The sequence below is a fragment of the Heliconius melpomene genome, chromosome 11 (genome assembly GCF_056956725.1).
Source record: "Heliconius melpomene rosina isolate 202511_hmr_F chromosome 11, ASM5695672v1, whole genome shotgun sequence".
NCBI classification, from domain to species: domain Eukaryota; kingdom Metazoa; phylum Arthropoda; class Insecta; order Lepidoptera; family Nymphalidae; genus Heliconius; species Heliconius melpomene.
Window position 1 is genome coordinate 5684277 of NC_140399.1, and position 16933 is coordinate 5701209.

The window sequence follows — 16933 nt, forward strand, 5'->3', positions numbered from 1 at the left end:
CTTTGAATGTACAGACATCCACTCAGGTAAATAAATATGATTTAATTGTTTATATTTCCGGCTCCCACACAACAGAAAGCGTGACGGTAATTTGCTACTCAACACGCAGTGACTCAAATTTTGGTGGACTGAGACCTGACACTGAGAACCGAGTGTCTTGACATTAGGTTCTCCATGCCAACCACTTGCTGCAAGTTTCGATCACAACGGATGATATATGGAAGTACTGATAACGGATGATATTGAAAGGGCCATAAACTCCATGGAAATGAATTTGCAGGCAGCCACTAGTCGCAAATAAGATGATTAACGGAATAGAGATTAAGTTAATTAAGTATTAAATAAAAAAAATGTTATAAACAAAGAAATAAAATTGAATCGTAGAAAGAAATAGACGTGATTTTAATATTTTAGGGCCGATTGATAAGGTCCTGAATAGTCTTATCTACCAGAAAAGGTTTTTTTTTTTTCATTTTACAGGTCTCAGATAGCTATATATCTATATGGTAGAGAAAGTGTCGCTTCAGATATCAGCTAATTCAAATGACTGATATAAGTAGTCGTTATCTGAGAGTTTTGGAGGAATTTTGCGTAGATTGCACTCGTAAGTATAAAAATTATAACATGAATAAGAATGATAATGGAAGTCCGGGAATTCGATGGTGAAACAGAAAAAGGTATCAGCAGCCTCCAGCAGGTAGAATTAAATATCAGGTTACTATCTGAAACTTTAGCCGTAATGGGTATGTAACATTATTTGAGGTCGTCGTGGCGCAACGGCACAAGGTGTGACTGTAAAGCTACGGTTGTGGGTTCGATCCCCACTCGAGGGAGTGAAATATTAACTGACGTTTATATTTCTATTTCTACGCTCTGGTGTCGAGACAAAGCGCGGCGTTGTGTTCCGCCATTGAATATGCAATGCCACTAGAATTCGGCAGAAAGTGAGGAGCAGAGTGTCTTAACACTGGGTTTGCTTAACCCGCTACATGAGGACCAGCGTCAAGCTGAAAAAAATAACAAATCCAATTCGCATTTCAAATTATAACAAGCAACATGCATAACAGTACCTACACAGGTGCTTATTTTAAAATGTACATAATTCAGATTCAGAGTATTATACGCTTACAAAAAAATTTTGTACTAGGTAACTAATTAATAAAATTATAATGCTTGCAATTAGGTTTCTGTTTCTCAAAAGATGGGTAGGTAATAGGTATAGACTACAGAGATATTATGATTTAAAAAATCAAACTATTTATGTCACATGGCTGATGACATGAAATAACGATATAAAAATGAGATTAAAATTTTTAATATAAGTAAAAGGTAACTAAATAATATTGTTAATTGCTGCGTAAACTTCTATGTACGAGTCATTATTACTGGATAAATTAATTTTATTAGATGATGATTCAAACATTATTATAAAATTATGTTGAAATTTTTCATTTACTTGTTTGTGTTTAGTTCTTGTAAAACAATATTATATTACTCATTTTAGTGATAAATACAGTGGTTACTGTGCCAATGAGACGAAGGAAGTAAAATATGTTATGTAATAACCTATTTCTATTGTTACGATAAAGTATTATATTCTCCATATAGCTCTGGAAAACAATTAAGCTTATTTTAATTAACTGTAAGTTGCTCATTTAAACGTTCAGAATAAAATATTTCACAGTTTGTATAACTATAATCTGTAGGTAATTAAAAGAAACATTTTCATCATTGTCATCATTTTACACTCACGGCCAGCCGTTTGCCACTGTAAAGAAGTGAGACATAAAAAGTTGTTTATATTAGTTTTTTTGTTATAAAATAAATATCGATTTATATTAGCCTTGAAAACACTTAATTTTCAGCTGATATTTCATCCCAAAAAAGAATAGAATGTGTGTTTTAATAGAAAACGTTCAGATATACATACTTATAAATAGCCAATGATTCAGCATGAATCGGGATGTGTGTCTGTAGTCTGTACCGTATACTATTCTGTAAACTGTATAGTGTATAGAACTATAGACGACGACGACGTATAGTATCGCAAATATATCGTAGAGCGAGAGAGAGGTAAAGCGAGAGTCGTGACTCGTGTCGGTCAGTCCGTTAGCGTCGGAGCAGTGTCGCGCACTTGCTGCTTGCTGAAATTATTTCAAAAATCATGCGTGATTCATAGTGTATATAAAATTATTGTGGACAGATTAATAATTTTTTTGCATGGACCATTTATTGGCAATATAACTGCGGATATTTGCACATTTGCAACAGTATTTTCGTAAATTATATAATTATAATTAAATAGAAATAAATTTTGAATAATTATTGTCCAGTAACAATATAATTGTTATATTTTATAAAATTTTATTTTCACGTATCAACAAGGACAATTTAAACATTTCTATGTGAAAAAAATACACGTCGCAAGATGGATTCGAAAGTCGTACTTAAAGAAAAAAATCCTCACGACACTGCAAATATTTTGTCAAAAATATTTCTATGGTAAGCATTTTTATTGTTTTTAATATGCTAGTTTATTATGTTAAAATATTATATATCTAAATAAATTATGATCTAACAAAACTAAACATTACTTGTTTTCTTATTTCTTTCAAAACTAATATGTTAACTGTTATATAATTATATTATGTAAAACGTGATTTATTTTGATATTAACAATATGTAACTGAACTTTGATTTGAGTAAAACATACTGACTGTTAGATCACGTACGTACTTAGTGTTTATACATGCTGTGGTATGTTAATGCATATTTCAATATTTCATACTGCAAAATACTACCTCAATAATATTACTAAGTTTATAATTAATTATTACCCTAGCAAAATTCTTATATCTCTACATACGAAATGAAATATATTTGTGTCACATGCACTTAACTACTACATTTTAGAAGCTAACCTCACCAAACCGCTGAAACCTGTGAAAATTATACAAATATTGTGAAAATGCTATACGTGAAGGCTATCTTTTTATCCTGGCACGACAAGTAATTACCAGCAATTGTACTTACTTTAATTATTTATAAGTAATATTGGTTTAATAAATTTATTAAGAATATACATTAAAAAAGGTAAAAAGTATGCCGTTAAGAAAAAAGGTAAAAAGTATTCGAGTTTCATTTATTTGATATTTTCCTTCATGTGTTATATTATGCATGCGATGCTGTCTTGTCGATATTGAATGTAATTACGCAGAATAAATTTACTATTACTTAAAGAAACTCCATTCTTTAATTTACTTAGAAATGCCTCTCTACGGTAAGATTTGTACAGTGTTGAAAATGTACCCACTAGTAGGTAGGTACACAAAATTAAGACAATAATATATTGCAAGATAATGAATTTCATTTTCACATACTTACAAATAAGTTGTATATATAAAATACTATTGTTAGAAGATACAGTGTACAATAGTACTCAGAAGTTGTATACCTAAAATTTATCAGTTTTAGAATTACGAAACATACATATTAAATATTTAATATTATTCTTAAAGTCCAATTTTTTATTTATCTCACTGTATTCTATTTTCTAAATATGTATTGAACTATTGAGTAACTTTATGGGCCGTATGTAACTATGCCGTAATAAACATATTTTAGCGCTTAGAGTCTGTTTGCCAAAAACTTAAATTTTAGAGAAGTAATTTTTCTTGAGAATCACGTCATATGGACATTAATGTCAACTATATACGATTGAGATTGAAACCATGTCATATTGTTTAGTATTATAATGGTCTTCGCTTTTTGTGTTCAAATACATTTAAAGTCTTCAGTGTAAAGTGGAGGTTAAGTTTCGGCTTAAAGAAAAATAAATAATAAATTTTTATAAGTTAATTTATTCATAAATTAATTCTTATGATATTAATTTATAAATGTTATATCAAATCTATATGATAATTTCATCAATATAAAAACAAAAAATTAAGTCCATGCAACAGGATTTGTACAAATTATTGAATATTCGGAAGACATTCTTTTCGTAAACATTTACATAATTATGATAGTTGATAAAAAGTTGCCAGTTACAGGTACGAATTAACACATGAAGTAAGTAACAAATTACAATAACGTTTATATTTTTCGGATTTTTTGATTGCTACTATACTACTACTATATAAAATGTTAGTATTTTTTATATTTTTGAAACAACATTGTTATAAATGCTTCTTGAAAAAAACATTATTATGCATGTGTCCTGGAAAATTACAGCAACAAAGAATGGTAGCACAAAAGGCGTCAGAGTCAACGACACATTCCGAGCACGTAACGTACAGCCGTGTTTCAGTGGTCACATGATGAAGTGCATTAATATTTCATTAATACTCATAAAGTTATCAACTATAGTAGAAACTCGATTATCCGGCCCTCAGTTATACGGATTCGCGATTATCAGGACTATCAACCGCGATTATTATTATATACAACCTACTACAATGAAACCTTAGAAATTTATATGTAGGTAAATGCGTACGCAATTTATATGTGTATAAATCGTATGTTGGAAAATGTTAATAATTTCTTATTAAACATTGATTTTCGTTGATATGTATTTGTTGTTTTTAATACAGATATAACAATTTTGTGCTACATATGCACAAACGAGCTTTTCTTTCTAGATCCGATTTTCGACTATTATAGTTTCCACAGTATACCCAATACAAAAATTGCAATAGAAATACTATTAACAATAACTAATATATATAACTTTTTTAATCTATATTGTACACTAGTCTAAAAATGCGCTTTTACTTAATTTATGATTAACCCTGAAATGTGAAGTCTAATCATCCTAACCCTGTAATGTTTACAAACTGAAATCGACAGAAATAACCTAACTTGCAATAAAATTGCGTAAATGTTGAATGTTTAGCTCCAACGACACAAATCTCTCTTTGTTGATTTTGTTTATTTATATGTGAGTTTTACATTGTATTCCAAAATGATACCAAAGTATATTACAAATTTAATGTTTCATGCGTGAATTAATTTTTGAAATAATCTTTACACTGCCGAAAATAAAGAGCAACAGTTTTTAGTTAATTATATTTTAAATATTAAGAATTGTTATAAAAATAATTGAACTTTTAAATAAATACACGACTTATGTGGATTAGGTGCAGAAAACTAAACAAAGCTTAGCAGAATTTGTTGACATCCGAGAGGCAAAGATATGATAGAGTGGGATGGGGCATTACATTGTTCGTGGAAGTGATATTTCTTAAAACCGCACATACTTAACCGAAGTCAGCTCGAATGACTTGCAGTCTAGCAAACAAGACTTAAATTTTAGAAATATTTTTTAATCTGTTTAACTGTCACATGCACATATATAAATATTATAAAATTGACATTTTATAGGTATAGGCTATATATTTTTAGTTTTATCCTATTGACTGTATTTAGTTTTATAAAAAAAGGGATATTTGAACGTTAAAATTTATAAATAGACAATTTCATAACTTTAACAAAAAGTAGTTTATGTAATAAAATAAATAATTTTATAACACAAAACATCTATTTTGTACTGCAAAAAGTAATGCGATAAATTAACATGAACTAAATTTATTTAAAATGTTATTCTTATTTCATTGTATAGTGATAATTAGTATTTTTATGGTTTTACCTGATCACTAGAGATGTGCTGATTATAATTTTGGTCGACCGACGCCGGTTATTTCGATTTTAAAGCGTCGGCCGATCGCGGAACCCAGGATATTCCTGACGCTTTGTTATTAAAGTGAAAGAGCACAATTAAAATTTATTCACGTCGAAAAAAAGGTTTGTGTATAGTATTTTTCTAGAAATTGAGCAAAAACTCTCGTAAATGTGTATATTAATAATTTGTCGTGGTGGAAAAAGGAAACACTATCACAAGAGCCTGCTATGACTCCAGAGATCAGTTGTTTACGTCTGAGCTGACAAACATCTTGAAAATATAGAGGAATTATATATAGTAGGAAATTATTGCTTCTTGCAAGGCAATGGAGAATTATCGAATAGAGTACGAACTAAGATTTTCCACAATCCGGATTAAGAGTTCCTTTTAATCAGACAAATTACGTCATAAATTGAAGATAAACTTTCGTCGAAGATTTCGTCCGTTCGATCGTACATTTTAAGTTAATAAATAAGAAGGTAACTAACATTAATTAATTTATAAATATTATTATAATTAATTATACATTACTGCTGAGTATTGTCAATGAGTAAGCATATAATGTATCATTTTCAGAGCCTGTTGCATAATAAGCTTTTATTTTTCAATAAATCATATTACAACCTATGGAATAGAGTAAATATGGATATAATTAGTATCGGTTATGTTACTTTCTATAGATACCATTGATTTACTTTAATAGTATTAAATTGGGTTTCTGTTTCAAAATTATAAGTAAAGCCTTAGGTAATAAGAATAATAATAAACTTAGATATTATATTAAAATTAATAATGATATTTCAACGATGATATTTAGCAAAGAATTATTAATTATTTTGTACAATTATTAAAATAGCTATTAACATTAACGTCTATTCGTAATTTAAGCGTTATCTTATCATGTTAGTGTCAATATGCTTAAATATCACAAAGGAGTATTCTTATTTAATTTTTGACATTAATAATATTAATTTTAAAAACGTTTTTCTTAAAATATGCTGAGCTTTTAGCCTTATTTATATGGTTGACTGATAAGAGGACGTTTGTTTACTGTTTATGGCCGTTGCGGTTTCAATATAATATATAATTATATACCTACGCTATATTATTTTAATAAGTATTAAATGTTTAAGTATAAATTGTTATAAACATTTTAAAAATACTTCCATCCTAATTATTCTGTGCTTCCATGGAATAGTCGCGTGGAGCGAATTAATTATAAATCGATGACAACCATCACTAGCAATTGTCAATGACCTATAGGTATAGAATCATGACTTTTAAAGTAAATGAGAAGGATGTTATTATTTTATTTCAATAATTATTTAATTCATTTGCTAATGATACCAAAGTAAATTTAACCACTGTATTCATGTATATATAAAGAAAACTGTTTCTAAAAATAAATATATTAAATAAGTTTCTTTAAATTTTGTTATTTTGAAATTTACTTTTACAACAACTGGTTGTTGTAAAGTAAAGGGTACTGGTACCCTGGTAATTCGGCAAACGCTTAAAGTTAAAATAAGTATTTTATTTAAAATGTATTTATATTGGAAATCTAAACTCTCTGTCTGTTTGTGTCAGTCTTTGTTTTGGGATTAATTATTTTAAAAAAGTAAGCGTATTATTACGTAAGAAATGCTCACACGAATACGAATTAAAGTGATTCGTTAAAACGATCTTATAAACGCAATTGAGTTGATATTAAAGTATTTCAATTGGGCTTAATGAAGCTGCTTGTGAACGACACATGAGAATATATGAGAAGAGTAAATAGGAAACATTGTTATAGTTCTCAGGTTTTATTACTATAGACAATTAAATAAAAGTATATAATTTTCACATATAAATATTTTAGTTGTAGGTTATAACAAACATTGTAATTTATCGACAACGATATGAGTTTATTATCAACTTTAAAAGAGAGAATCGTGAACAGTATGTATACTTAGGTATTATACAGATATATATAACACATAGCTTTCATTGTTTTACTCTAATTTATGTTGCTTTATTTTCTAAAATCAAAAAAATAAATAATTTATTTTTTAAACAAGCTTATTTTTAACTAATGCTATAAAAATAAATAAAAATATAACTATTAAATATAATTAAACAGTGTGATGGAGACAGTAAACTTAACGTTAATTTCTTCACAGTCATTAATATAAAATAATCTCGATCTTTTTTGCACTTGGAATATTATTTTATTAGTACATCTTAAAAACAAATTTAAGTTGTGTACTGCTTGCGTATGTTACATATTTTAATATATATTTTTTAAATTTCACGCTGTATCCCGCACATAGCAGTGTAGTCAGAGGGAATTTGAGAACCTAATTTTAAGACGCTTTCGTTCCCCACTTTCAGCCGAATTCTGAAATCTGAAGGCGAAGCGAAGAAATAAATAGTATATTAAATATCCACATTCATTTCCTCCAGTGGAAATCGAACCGACAATCTGTCACGTTTGCAGTAACATGTGTGTACTCCTGCCTCACGACTGGCCTGATGGTCATTTTTTATTACGCACAGCATTTTCTAAAGCTAGTTCATATTGATATTATGTCGAATTTCATTTGTCAGGTTGGAGTGTCTAAAGACATTTATACATTTATTGTATTGGCTTTATTATCAAATGTTATTGGCAAGCAAATAAGATATCCGACGTCAACGACTAAATGCTAGCCTGAATTACTACATAATATAGAATCGGCGACGTAAAGTAGTGAAAACTTTAGCTACATTTAGTTGTAAAAATAATAAACGAAAATATCATTCACTTTAAATATACCTTTAGATGCTTGAAAATTTAAGAAAATTGAAAAAAACTGAAAGAAACTGAAAATTAATTAAAACTTTGTATATTAAACTTATAAAGACTTATTAACTTTTAAAGACAATATAACTTGAAGGTCATGTTGCAAAGTCTTATGTCGTTTGAATACGATCTTTTAGTTTTAGCAAGCGTCAGACATTATGTTGCGTTTTAATATCTTTGGATTTGTTTCGAAGACGCTAAAAAAAATTAAGAAAGTATGAAAAACTTTAAATAATTGTAAGGTTCAGTTTCACTGATACAGTTGAACTGACAGCTGATAAAGAGTCTGAATTCTGATAGCCTTTCCTACCAAATAGGTTACTTTTTTTGTTTTCACAGGTCTTAGGGTGTAATATCAATCTATCTATCTATAATGCTACAACAACCTAACCACAGTATCAAATTACTAAGCCTGTTTGTTTTACTTGGTACCGACTTCAAAATTATAAAATCTTTGTATACTTATTTTTTCACTTTTTATTTTTACCTAGTTCGTTGTTAGAAGTCGGTTTTTGTTAAAAAATATTTTTTTACATACTTTATTGTGATTTAACAAATTTGTGATTGAACATTGCGCTTTTACTCGTTATGAGAGCGACAAAGTTAAAATTAAAATTTAAAATATTTCATTCCCCCGAGTGGGAATCGAACCCCCCAAACCCCAAATGTCGCTTTTACAGTGGCACGCTTGCTTATGCCCATGCCCACGTAACTATGTAGATACATACTTATTAAATAAATAAATAAAATTAAATAATGTTTATTACATGTTGAATTAAAGAGATTCAGCAAAAATTTAAGCAATTTTATTTCATTATTCTGACCTTCCTCTTATGGTCAAGACAAGACTATCAATGTCTGAACAAGGTTATATTATGTAGTACTTACTTTACCTCGACACCACAGCAAAGAAATGGAAATATAAACGTAAATAAATATTTCATTTCCTCGAGCGGGGATCGAACCCACAACCGTCGCGTTGCACCCTTGTGCTGCTGCGCCACGACGGTCTCGTAGTGATTGGATACCAATTTGGAAAGTTAAAATTTCATTATCACTTTCAAAAATAATAATGGATTAATATTAAACTAAAAGTACACATACACATGCCAACGCTTACGTCACAGTAACTATCTGTTTGCCAAGTTTCAAATCGATATGTGTTTGAGCTGCACATTGATAGATAAAAAGTAAATATAACATAACTAGCGTGCTTATTTTGGGGTGAATTCTAATAAACTATAAAACACGTTTTCAATGAAATATTTTTAAAACTCTTTCTTTCTTTAAAATTTCAAATTTTATAAAATTTGGTGGCCATTTAAAGATTTTTCCATACAAACTTTCAACCCCTTATTTGTAGTCTAAGGAGGTGTATTCTAAAAAACCACGAAACACGTGTTGAATGAAATCTATTTAAGAGTCTGAATTTCGAATTTTATAAAAATCGGCGGCGATTTAAAAAAAAATCCATACAAACTTTCAACCCCTATTTCACTCCTTTAGGGTTAAAATTTTTCAAAATCCCTTCTTTTCTATGCAAAGCGGTTACGGCTGTGCGTGCGTCTTACTTCAGTCAGTGAGGACAAGTTCTTTTATATATATAGATATATGATTTTTTTATATTATTCTCTTGCACAACTATTTATGATTATTCTTTTGTCAATATTATTGTTTTATATTATTAATTTCCTTGTTACAGGTCCAGTTTTCCTCTTTTTAGTAAAGGATATAAACATGGTTTTACATTGAACGACTTGTGGCAAACTCGCAGCGGAGACCAGTCCGGGCGTCTCGGTGATCGTCTGGAGGAGGCATGGATGAAGGAAGTGGAAAAATGTCGCAAAACAAAGTATAGACCTTCGTTGTCCAAGGCTATCATAAGCTGTTTTTGGTTTGAATATATGATGTGCGGCTTTTTGGCTGGCATGCTTTTTATTATTGTATGGTAAGTTTTTTTTTTATATTTAGCAATTAGCTGTAGTTGTAAAAAAATATCATGAACAATGAAACTATGAGAAGATGAAACGTTTTCAAAAACGTAACCCAATAACACCCTTCGTTTTGAAGGGGAGGTAATATATGATCTTATATTTGTATTTTTCAAGTGGGCATCGGCCTAAGACCATTGACAAAATTAAACTAATTTTGCCTAATGTTGGAACACCTTACTCAAAAGGAACTATCCACCGAAGTAATTAATTTCTTGTTGTTGTTTTTTGTTATTTAATTCATAATGTCTTTTACAGGCCGCTGGTTCCATTTACTCTAGCTCTATTTATAGAATATTTTTCCGGAGAAAAAACACCAGATACGTATAAAAAAGCGCATATTTATAATTTAGCTATGAATATTTCAACTATATTAACTGCCATAATGATGAATCACTTACAACTCTTACAAGGTTGTTCAGGGATGCGTGTTAGAATAGCCGCGTGTTCACTTTTATTTAGAAAGGTAAAATTTCTTTCCTTATAAACATTAGTCAATTTTATTATAAATTGTTCTAAAATATCTATATTATCAAAATACTAATATACTCGTAGTATATTAGTATTCTGAAAGAGCTTGTAAATAATTTTGGGTATATACATAAGTATGTTAAAACACTTGAGAACTCATTTATATTTAATAGGTAGGTACAACAAATGCAACAATAGTAAAAAAAAACCACTAAATATTCCAAGTCGACGTGAAACAATTGTGATATTTATTCAAATTTATACAAAATTAAATGAATGTAGCTACATTTAGTTTACTATAAAATTATTGATCAAATCTGTCAAGTCTCTTCAAATAACCACGTGAAGATCCGTTTATTGATGATGGGGAGATGGCCCAGGGGGCGCAGAACACAGGTCTTTACAGTGGCCAAGTTGGAAGGTTAGCTAATACCTTCCAACTTGGCCACAAATATACGTGTGCAGCGACGTGTCCTACATTATTTATTATAAGCTGCTGTATTGGTGTGGGTTTTTTTAAACAATTTTAGTTGAAATGTTTAGGTTTTTTAAATATTGTCTGTTTATTTTAAACTCGATGTACCTACTTGAAGCATTACAGATGAATTGTTAATTTAATTTCAAACTACAATCTCAATCATCCTCAAGGCCACTTACTTCTACCCGCTGACTTGGTTCCAATTACTGGTCTATTTTATTGTTATTCTGTCAAATTGCAGCTGGTCTTGGTAAAGCGACAAAATTTTGCAAAAGATCTTTTCTTTGTTGCCTCACACTTTCAAAGGTGACTGAGTTTTTGAAAAATTAGTTGAAAAATGTGATCTAAGATAATTTCTCGTATATTTTGAGTCCCGCATTCAACACGCAATGCCTCGACATTTCAGCAGAAAGTAGGAAACGGGGTAACACTAGGTTCCCTCTGCCTACCGTGCTATATTCGTGATACAGCGTGAAGCTAGGAAACATATTATAAAATCTCTACATTTATTTTTATTGACTATCAATGAACTTTGCATTACTATGCTAATATATAACCTTCATAACAAAATATGGCACTGTTCAGTTCCACTGGCATGCGCGGTCCTGGTGTCGTATGGTTTATTAAATATATATGTATAACAATAATATTAGCTATCTTCGAAGCTATCTTCGAATGTAAATCTAGTAATTTCAGTTTATCTATATATATAAAATCGAAAGGTCACTCACTCATCACGAAATCTCAGAAACTAAATGTGCTAGGAATCTCAAATTTTGCATAAGCGTTATTTATAGGACGTTGGTGCTCGCTAAGACGGGAATTTGTATTATTCGACTTCTAAGGGTTTGTTTTTGGGGTCGAAAGTTTGTATGAAACTTCGTTACTACAAATGCTACGAGTCTCAAATTTTGCATAGACGTCACTAGGACATAGTCATGGAGACAGAAATTAATAATAACATAGTTCACGCGGGTGCAACCGCGAGCGGGCCGCTAGTTTATTATAAAATTAATTTAAAAAGCCTGCTGGCTTAAAAAATACTAGCTTTAAATATTTTAGCGAAGCGTATAATTTTTTTTGCGTGACATGTGATACATCTAAATGCATCGCAGCTACAGTGGTTAACGTCGAAACAATGAAAGATTGAAGTTATAGTTTATAGCCTTCCTCCATATATAGACTATCCATTATAATATCTTTTCAATTAGAAGCAGAGGTTCCTGTTAGCACTTACAACCACATAAATTCTGCAACGTTATAATATTTATATTATAGTTAATTAAGATTTTAAGCGTCAATCCACGTCAAAAAAAAATCTAAGCTTGATATGATCATAAAAGACGATACCGAAACCAAAACTATAATTTCAAACGTTTATATTCAACTCGCCAACTAGAGCAGTAGAGTTCAAGGGAATCTGATATTGTATTGGCATCTCGCAAGGGTGTTTTCCACCCTAATAAAGCACTTCTCTATATAGCTTTGGCCTGTTGTCAAATATGATAGTAAATAGGTCAAGGTATAAAACTCATCTTGCGCCTTTAAATTATAATAAATTTAGATATACTCTAGAACTTCCGGAATCGTAAATCACACTAATGACGTAAAATAAGCTAAGCTAAGAAAAAATAATATTGAGAGATAACTACTAAATAACCTGAACATAAGTTAATAAATAATAACTAAATATACTTAACTCAGAAAAGACGAATTTTGAAAAATAAATAAGTATATAATAAGTATCAATTATTAATTTTCTAATATACAATTATTAATTTTAAATTTCCTGTACTTTGAAGTTATTAAAATATTATTTATACATTTTAATTTGTGTGTGAGTTTTTGTTTAAGCAAGTGCGTATAAGTAGGTATAGTTTTGAAGTCGGTATTATTTAATTTTAATTAATTATTTTTTTATACAAGCTTAAGATAAGATTGCTATCGTTACATAATTAACATGGGTTTTTGGCGATGTTTCAAATCGTGAAGATGATTGGAAAATAAAATACGTACTACCATATATACCATAGCAGCAGTTTATAATGGACAATTGGACACATATCTTTATCTCAAATGACAGATGGTTTGACAGATTTGACCAAAACATTTAATTATTTATTAACGTATAAATTAATTACTTATTAATGTATAAAGTATACCTATGTATTACATATTAATTCCATAGTAAAGCAATTCTCAAAAGTCTTATGCATAATATATATACTTACATACATATATGTAAGTGTAAATTTTACGAGATATTGTTAAAAGATTTACTTTACGCGATGCTTATCGTGTTCCGCTTTATTGTTTTAATCATTGAAAACTGTGTTAGTATATAGGTGTAGACTATAAAGATATAAAAACGCTCTAAAACGTTTTGTTAATGATATTTTGTTGTTTTTTTTTCTTTTTAGATTTTGAAGCTCAACAGAATTGGTATAAGTAAAACTGAATCGGGACAGGTAATTAATCTGATGTCAAACGATGTCAATCGTTTCGATATAGCGGCCTTATATCTTAACTATATTTGGGTAATGCCTATTGTTGTGCCTGTCGTCTCATATTTGGTCTGGCAACACATTGGCTGGGCAACTTTTGCCGCTCTCGCAGTCATCTTTTTACAAACTGTCATAGTGCAAGGTAAATCCCCGTTTTTAAATTTTATTATAACTTTAAATAAAATAGTCTTATTTGTGAGTCAACCACTTCTTAATATTCGAATGTTAATAGCATCAATTATATTAGTTTTTATTTAAGTAATATTAAAGCGGGTGATAGCAACGCGGAAAATATATGCGTCAGTTGTAATGAACAGAATGTAGCCCAAGGACTCACACAATCGATTTTATTTTCAACTTTCAAGTTCATTGCTGTACCTAAGCTGGCATAAAAATATGAATGGATTTAGTATTTATGTAATATTTCAAATTAGTAAAACTAATTTACCTACCTTTTATAAAATATGTTTTTTTTTATATTTAAATAAAATCCGGGAAAAAACCAATTTACCGGGAAAGAAGCTTGTTTACTATTGTTTAAATTTTTTCTAGCATATTTAAGTAGCCTTCAAGGTTCGTTACGAGGAAAGATTGCAAAACGTACAGATGAGAGGGTCAAAGTTATGAGTGAATTGGTAAATGGCGTCCAAGTAATCAAAATGTACGCCTGGGAGAAACCATTCGAGAAGCTAGTAGATAAGTTGCGCAAGTAGGTATTCACATATATCGGCACAAAATACAAACTTCGATTTAACAATTATAATATTATTAATTTTAATTGGTATTTATTATAAATTATTAATTGACATTACTCAGAATGTATTATGGTATTAAATTAATAATGTTTATTTTCAGATATGAAGTTAAGTTTATCTTGCGAACATCTTTTATAAAAGGGTTTTCAACTGCACTGAGTGTTTTCACCGAGAGGTTCATATTATTTGCTGCAATAACAACGTTTGTACTGATAGGGGGCGATATTCGAGCTGGAATCACTTTTTCATTAGTTCAATACTATAATTTACTTCAATTGGCTTGTAACATATTTTTCCCACTGGCATTGGCATCTCTCGCTGAATCCCGAGTGTCCATAAGACGGCTTGAGGTAATTAAGACAACCTTCATTTATTTTATTATATTTCTTTTTGATATGAATATTTGGCGGTCAAGAAGCTTGGGCTTTTAAAGTTAAAAAAGGTAAAAACTTTTTTATCAAAACATTTTTATGGGATTTGAAGTTGCAAATTAGCATCAGCATCGTATTTTGTAGTATTTCCTTTGATATTAAGTTTGTAGTATTTCTTTTAATATTAAGTTGCAGTTGCAATTAAAAAAAAACCATTTTGCAACTGGTCTAATTTACTTTTATTAGCGTTTACAACTCACGATGAAATAAATGAAAACCGACTTTCTGCAAAATGGACAGACAGATGTAGCAGGGTAGGCAGAGGAAGCCTAGTGTTAAAACATTCCGCTCCCCACTTTACGCCGAGATTTGAAGGCGTTGCGTGTTGAGTTGCGGAATTCAACGCCGCGCTTTGCCTTGACACCAGAGCGAAGAAACGAAAATATTTAACGCTTGTGCGCCTGCGCCACGATTGGCCTCGTACTATATATAAATATCATATAACTATAGCATTATGTTTTTCTTTTAGGAATTTTTATGCCTTGAAGAATTAGAACTGGAGGAACACAGAATAAATGGAATAGGAGCAAATGCCATAACCAATGGTGTAGAGAAACACAAAGAAAGTATAAAATCCACGGGCTTGGTTCTGACAAATGTGACAGCTAGTTGGCAATCAAATCCTATTGTTCCAACTTTGAGGAACATTTCTTTAACGGTACGCCCAGGAGAATTTGTTGGAGTCACGGGGCTTGTTGGATCTGGGAAGGTAATGATTACTTTTTTCTTATTATTAATATTCATTCGTAGTTAATTTGTTTATTAAATTATAAGATCTTCAAGGTTGAATATTTAGTTTTTTATGATTTAATTCAGTTAATATTATTAGTTATTGCTATTACACAGAATCTACTATGGCCCAAAGACCACAGTAAACTCTACCCATACTTACCTATTAACTAACGTAAAGTAAAAAAGTGTCCGAATAATATACAACAATTTAATTGTGTTAGACAAATATTTTATAAAATTAAGTTTTTTTAATTACAACAGTTTTATAAAGAAGTATAGCTGTGTTTAAGTGTGCTGTATTCTACTAGTCAAACCATTTTTTCAATATGACAGGGTTATAAATATAAAATATGAATTCCGCCATCTTGAATTTGCATTGTTTTATAGTACACTAGCGGGCCCGGACGCGGCTACGCCTGCTTGAAATATAAGAATATAATTTCTATAGAAATATAATTTCAATCTAGATGAAATGCTAAAAGTGACTATTATATTTATTTTCATAAGGATGAATATCAAAATGACGCGGTAACGAAAGCGGTCGCGTAGCGACGACGGTTGTTATTAACATGGCAGAATAAATTGCATGTCAAATTAGAAAGTATTTTAATTTATTAGTACATATTTGTAATGTAATGTTATATAGCCTATAGCACTTCTGAAGAATGCAGCTTTCATACAAAACAAAAACATAGTAAATCGGACCAGTAGATCCAGAGATCTTAGCGTTCAAACAAACAAACAAACAAACAAACTCTTCCGCTTTATTATATTAGTATAGATATATCATTTTAACTGTACTGTATTCTACTAGCCATATAAATAATATAATATCCATTTTGGATATTATATTGCCATTTTGTAACTGCGACGATTGCATTTTAAATACTATAGTTTATATATTATTATTGTACTATCATTAGAACTTAATGTATATACCAAATTTCAAGTCAATCTGTCCACAGGAAGGGTACTTTTTCCAGTATTTAATTACTAGATTTGACCCACGACGAAGTCAAGCTAAATAAAATCTTTTAAAAGATCACTGATCAAAGTGAAGAATAGGT

At 29.9% G+C, this 16933-nt stretch overlaps 1 protein-coding gene across 1 annotated transcript in view; it reads left to right on the forward strand.

Annotated features, from left to right (window-relative positions):
• Positions 1-2284: 2284 nt before the first annotated feature.
• The window catches only part of LOC146534571 (ATP-binding cassette sub-family C member 4-like), a 39172-nt gene continuing 24523 nt past the window's right edge, over positions 2285-16933 (forward strand). Inside the window, exons 1-7 of the mRNA XM_085192853.1 lie at positions 2285-2502; positions 10207-10452; positions 10754-10961; positions 13865-14090; positions 14501-14657; positions 14804-15053; positions 15604-15843. Of these exons, the coding sequence (XP_085048979.1) occupies positions 2429-2502; positions 10207-10452; positions 10754-10961; positions 13865-14090; positions 14501-14657; positions 14804-15053; positions 15604-15843 (1401 nt within the window). The 5' untranslated portion in view covers positions 2285-2428. The remainder of the gene's footprint in view (positions 2503-10206; positions 10453-10753; positions 10962-13864; positions 14091-14500; positions 14658-14803; positions 15054-15603; positions 15844-16933) is intronic.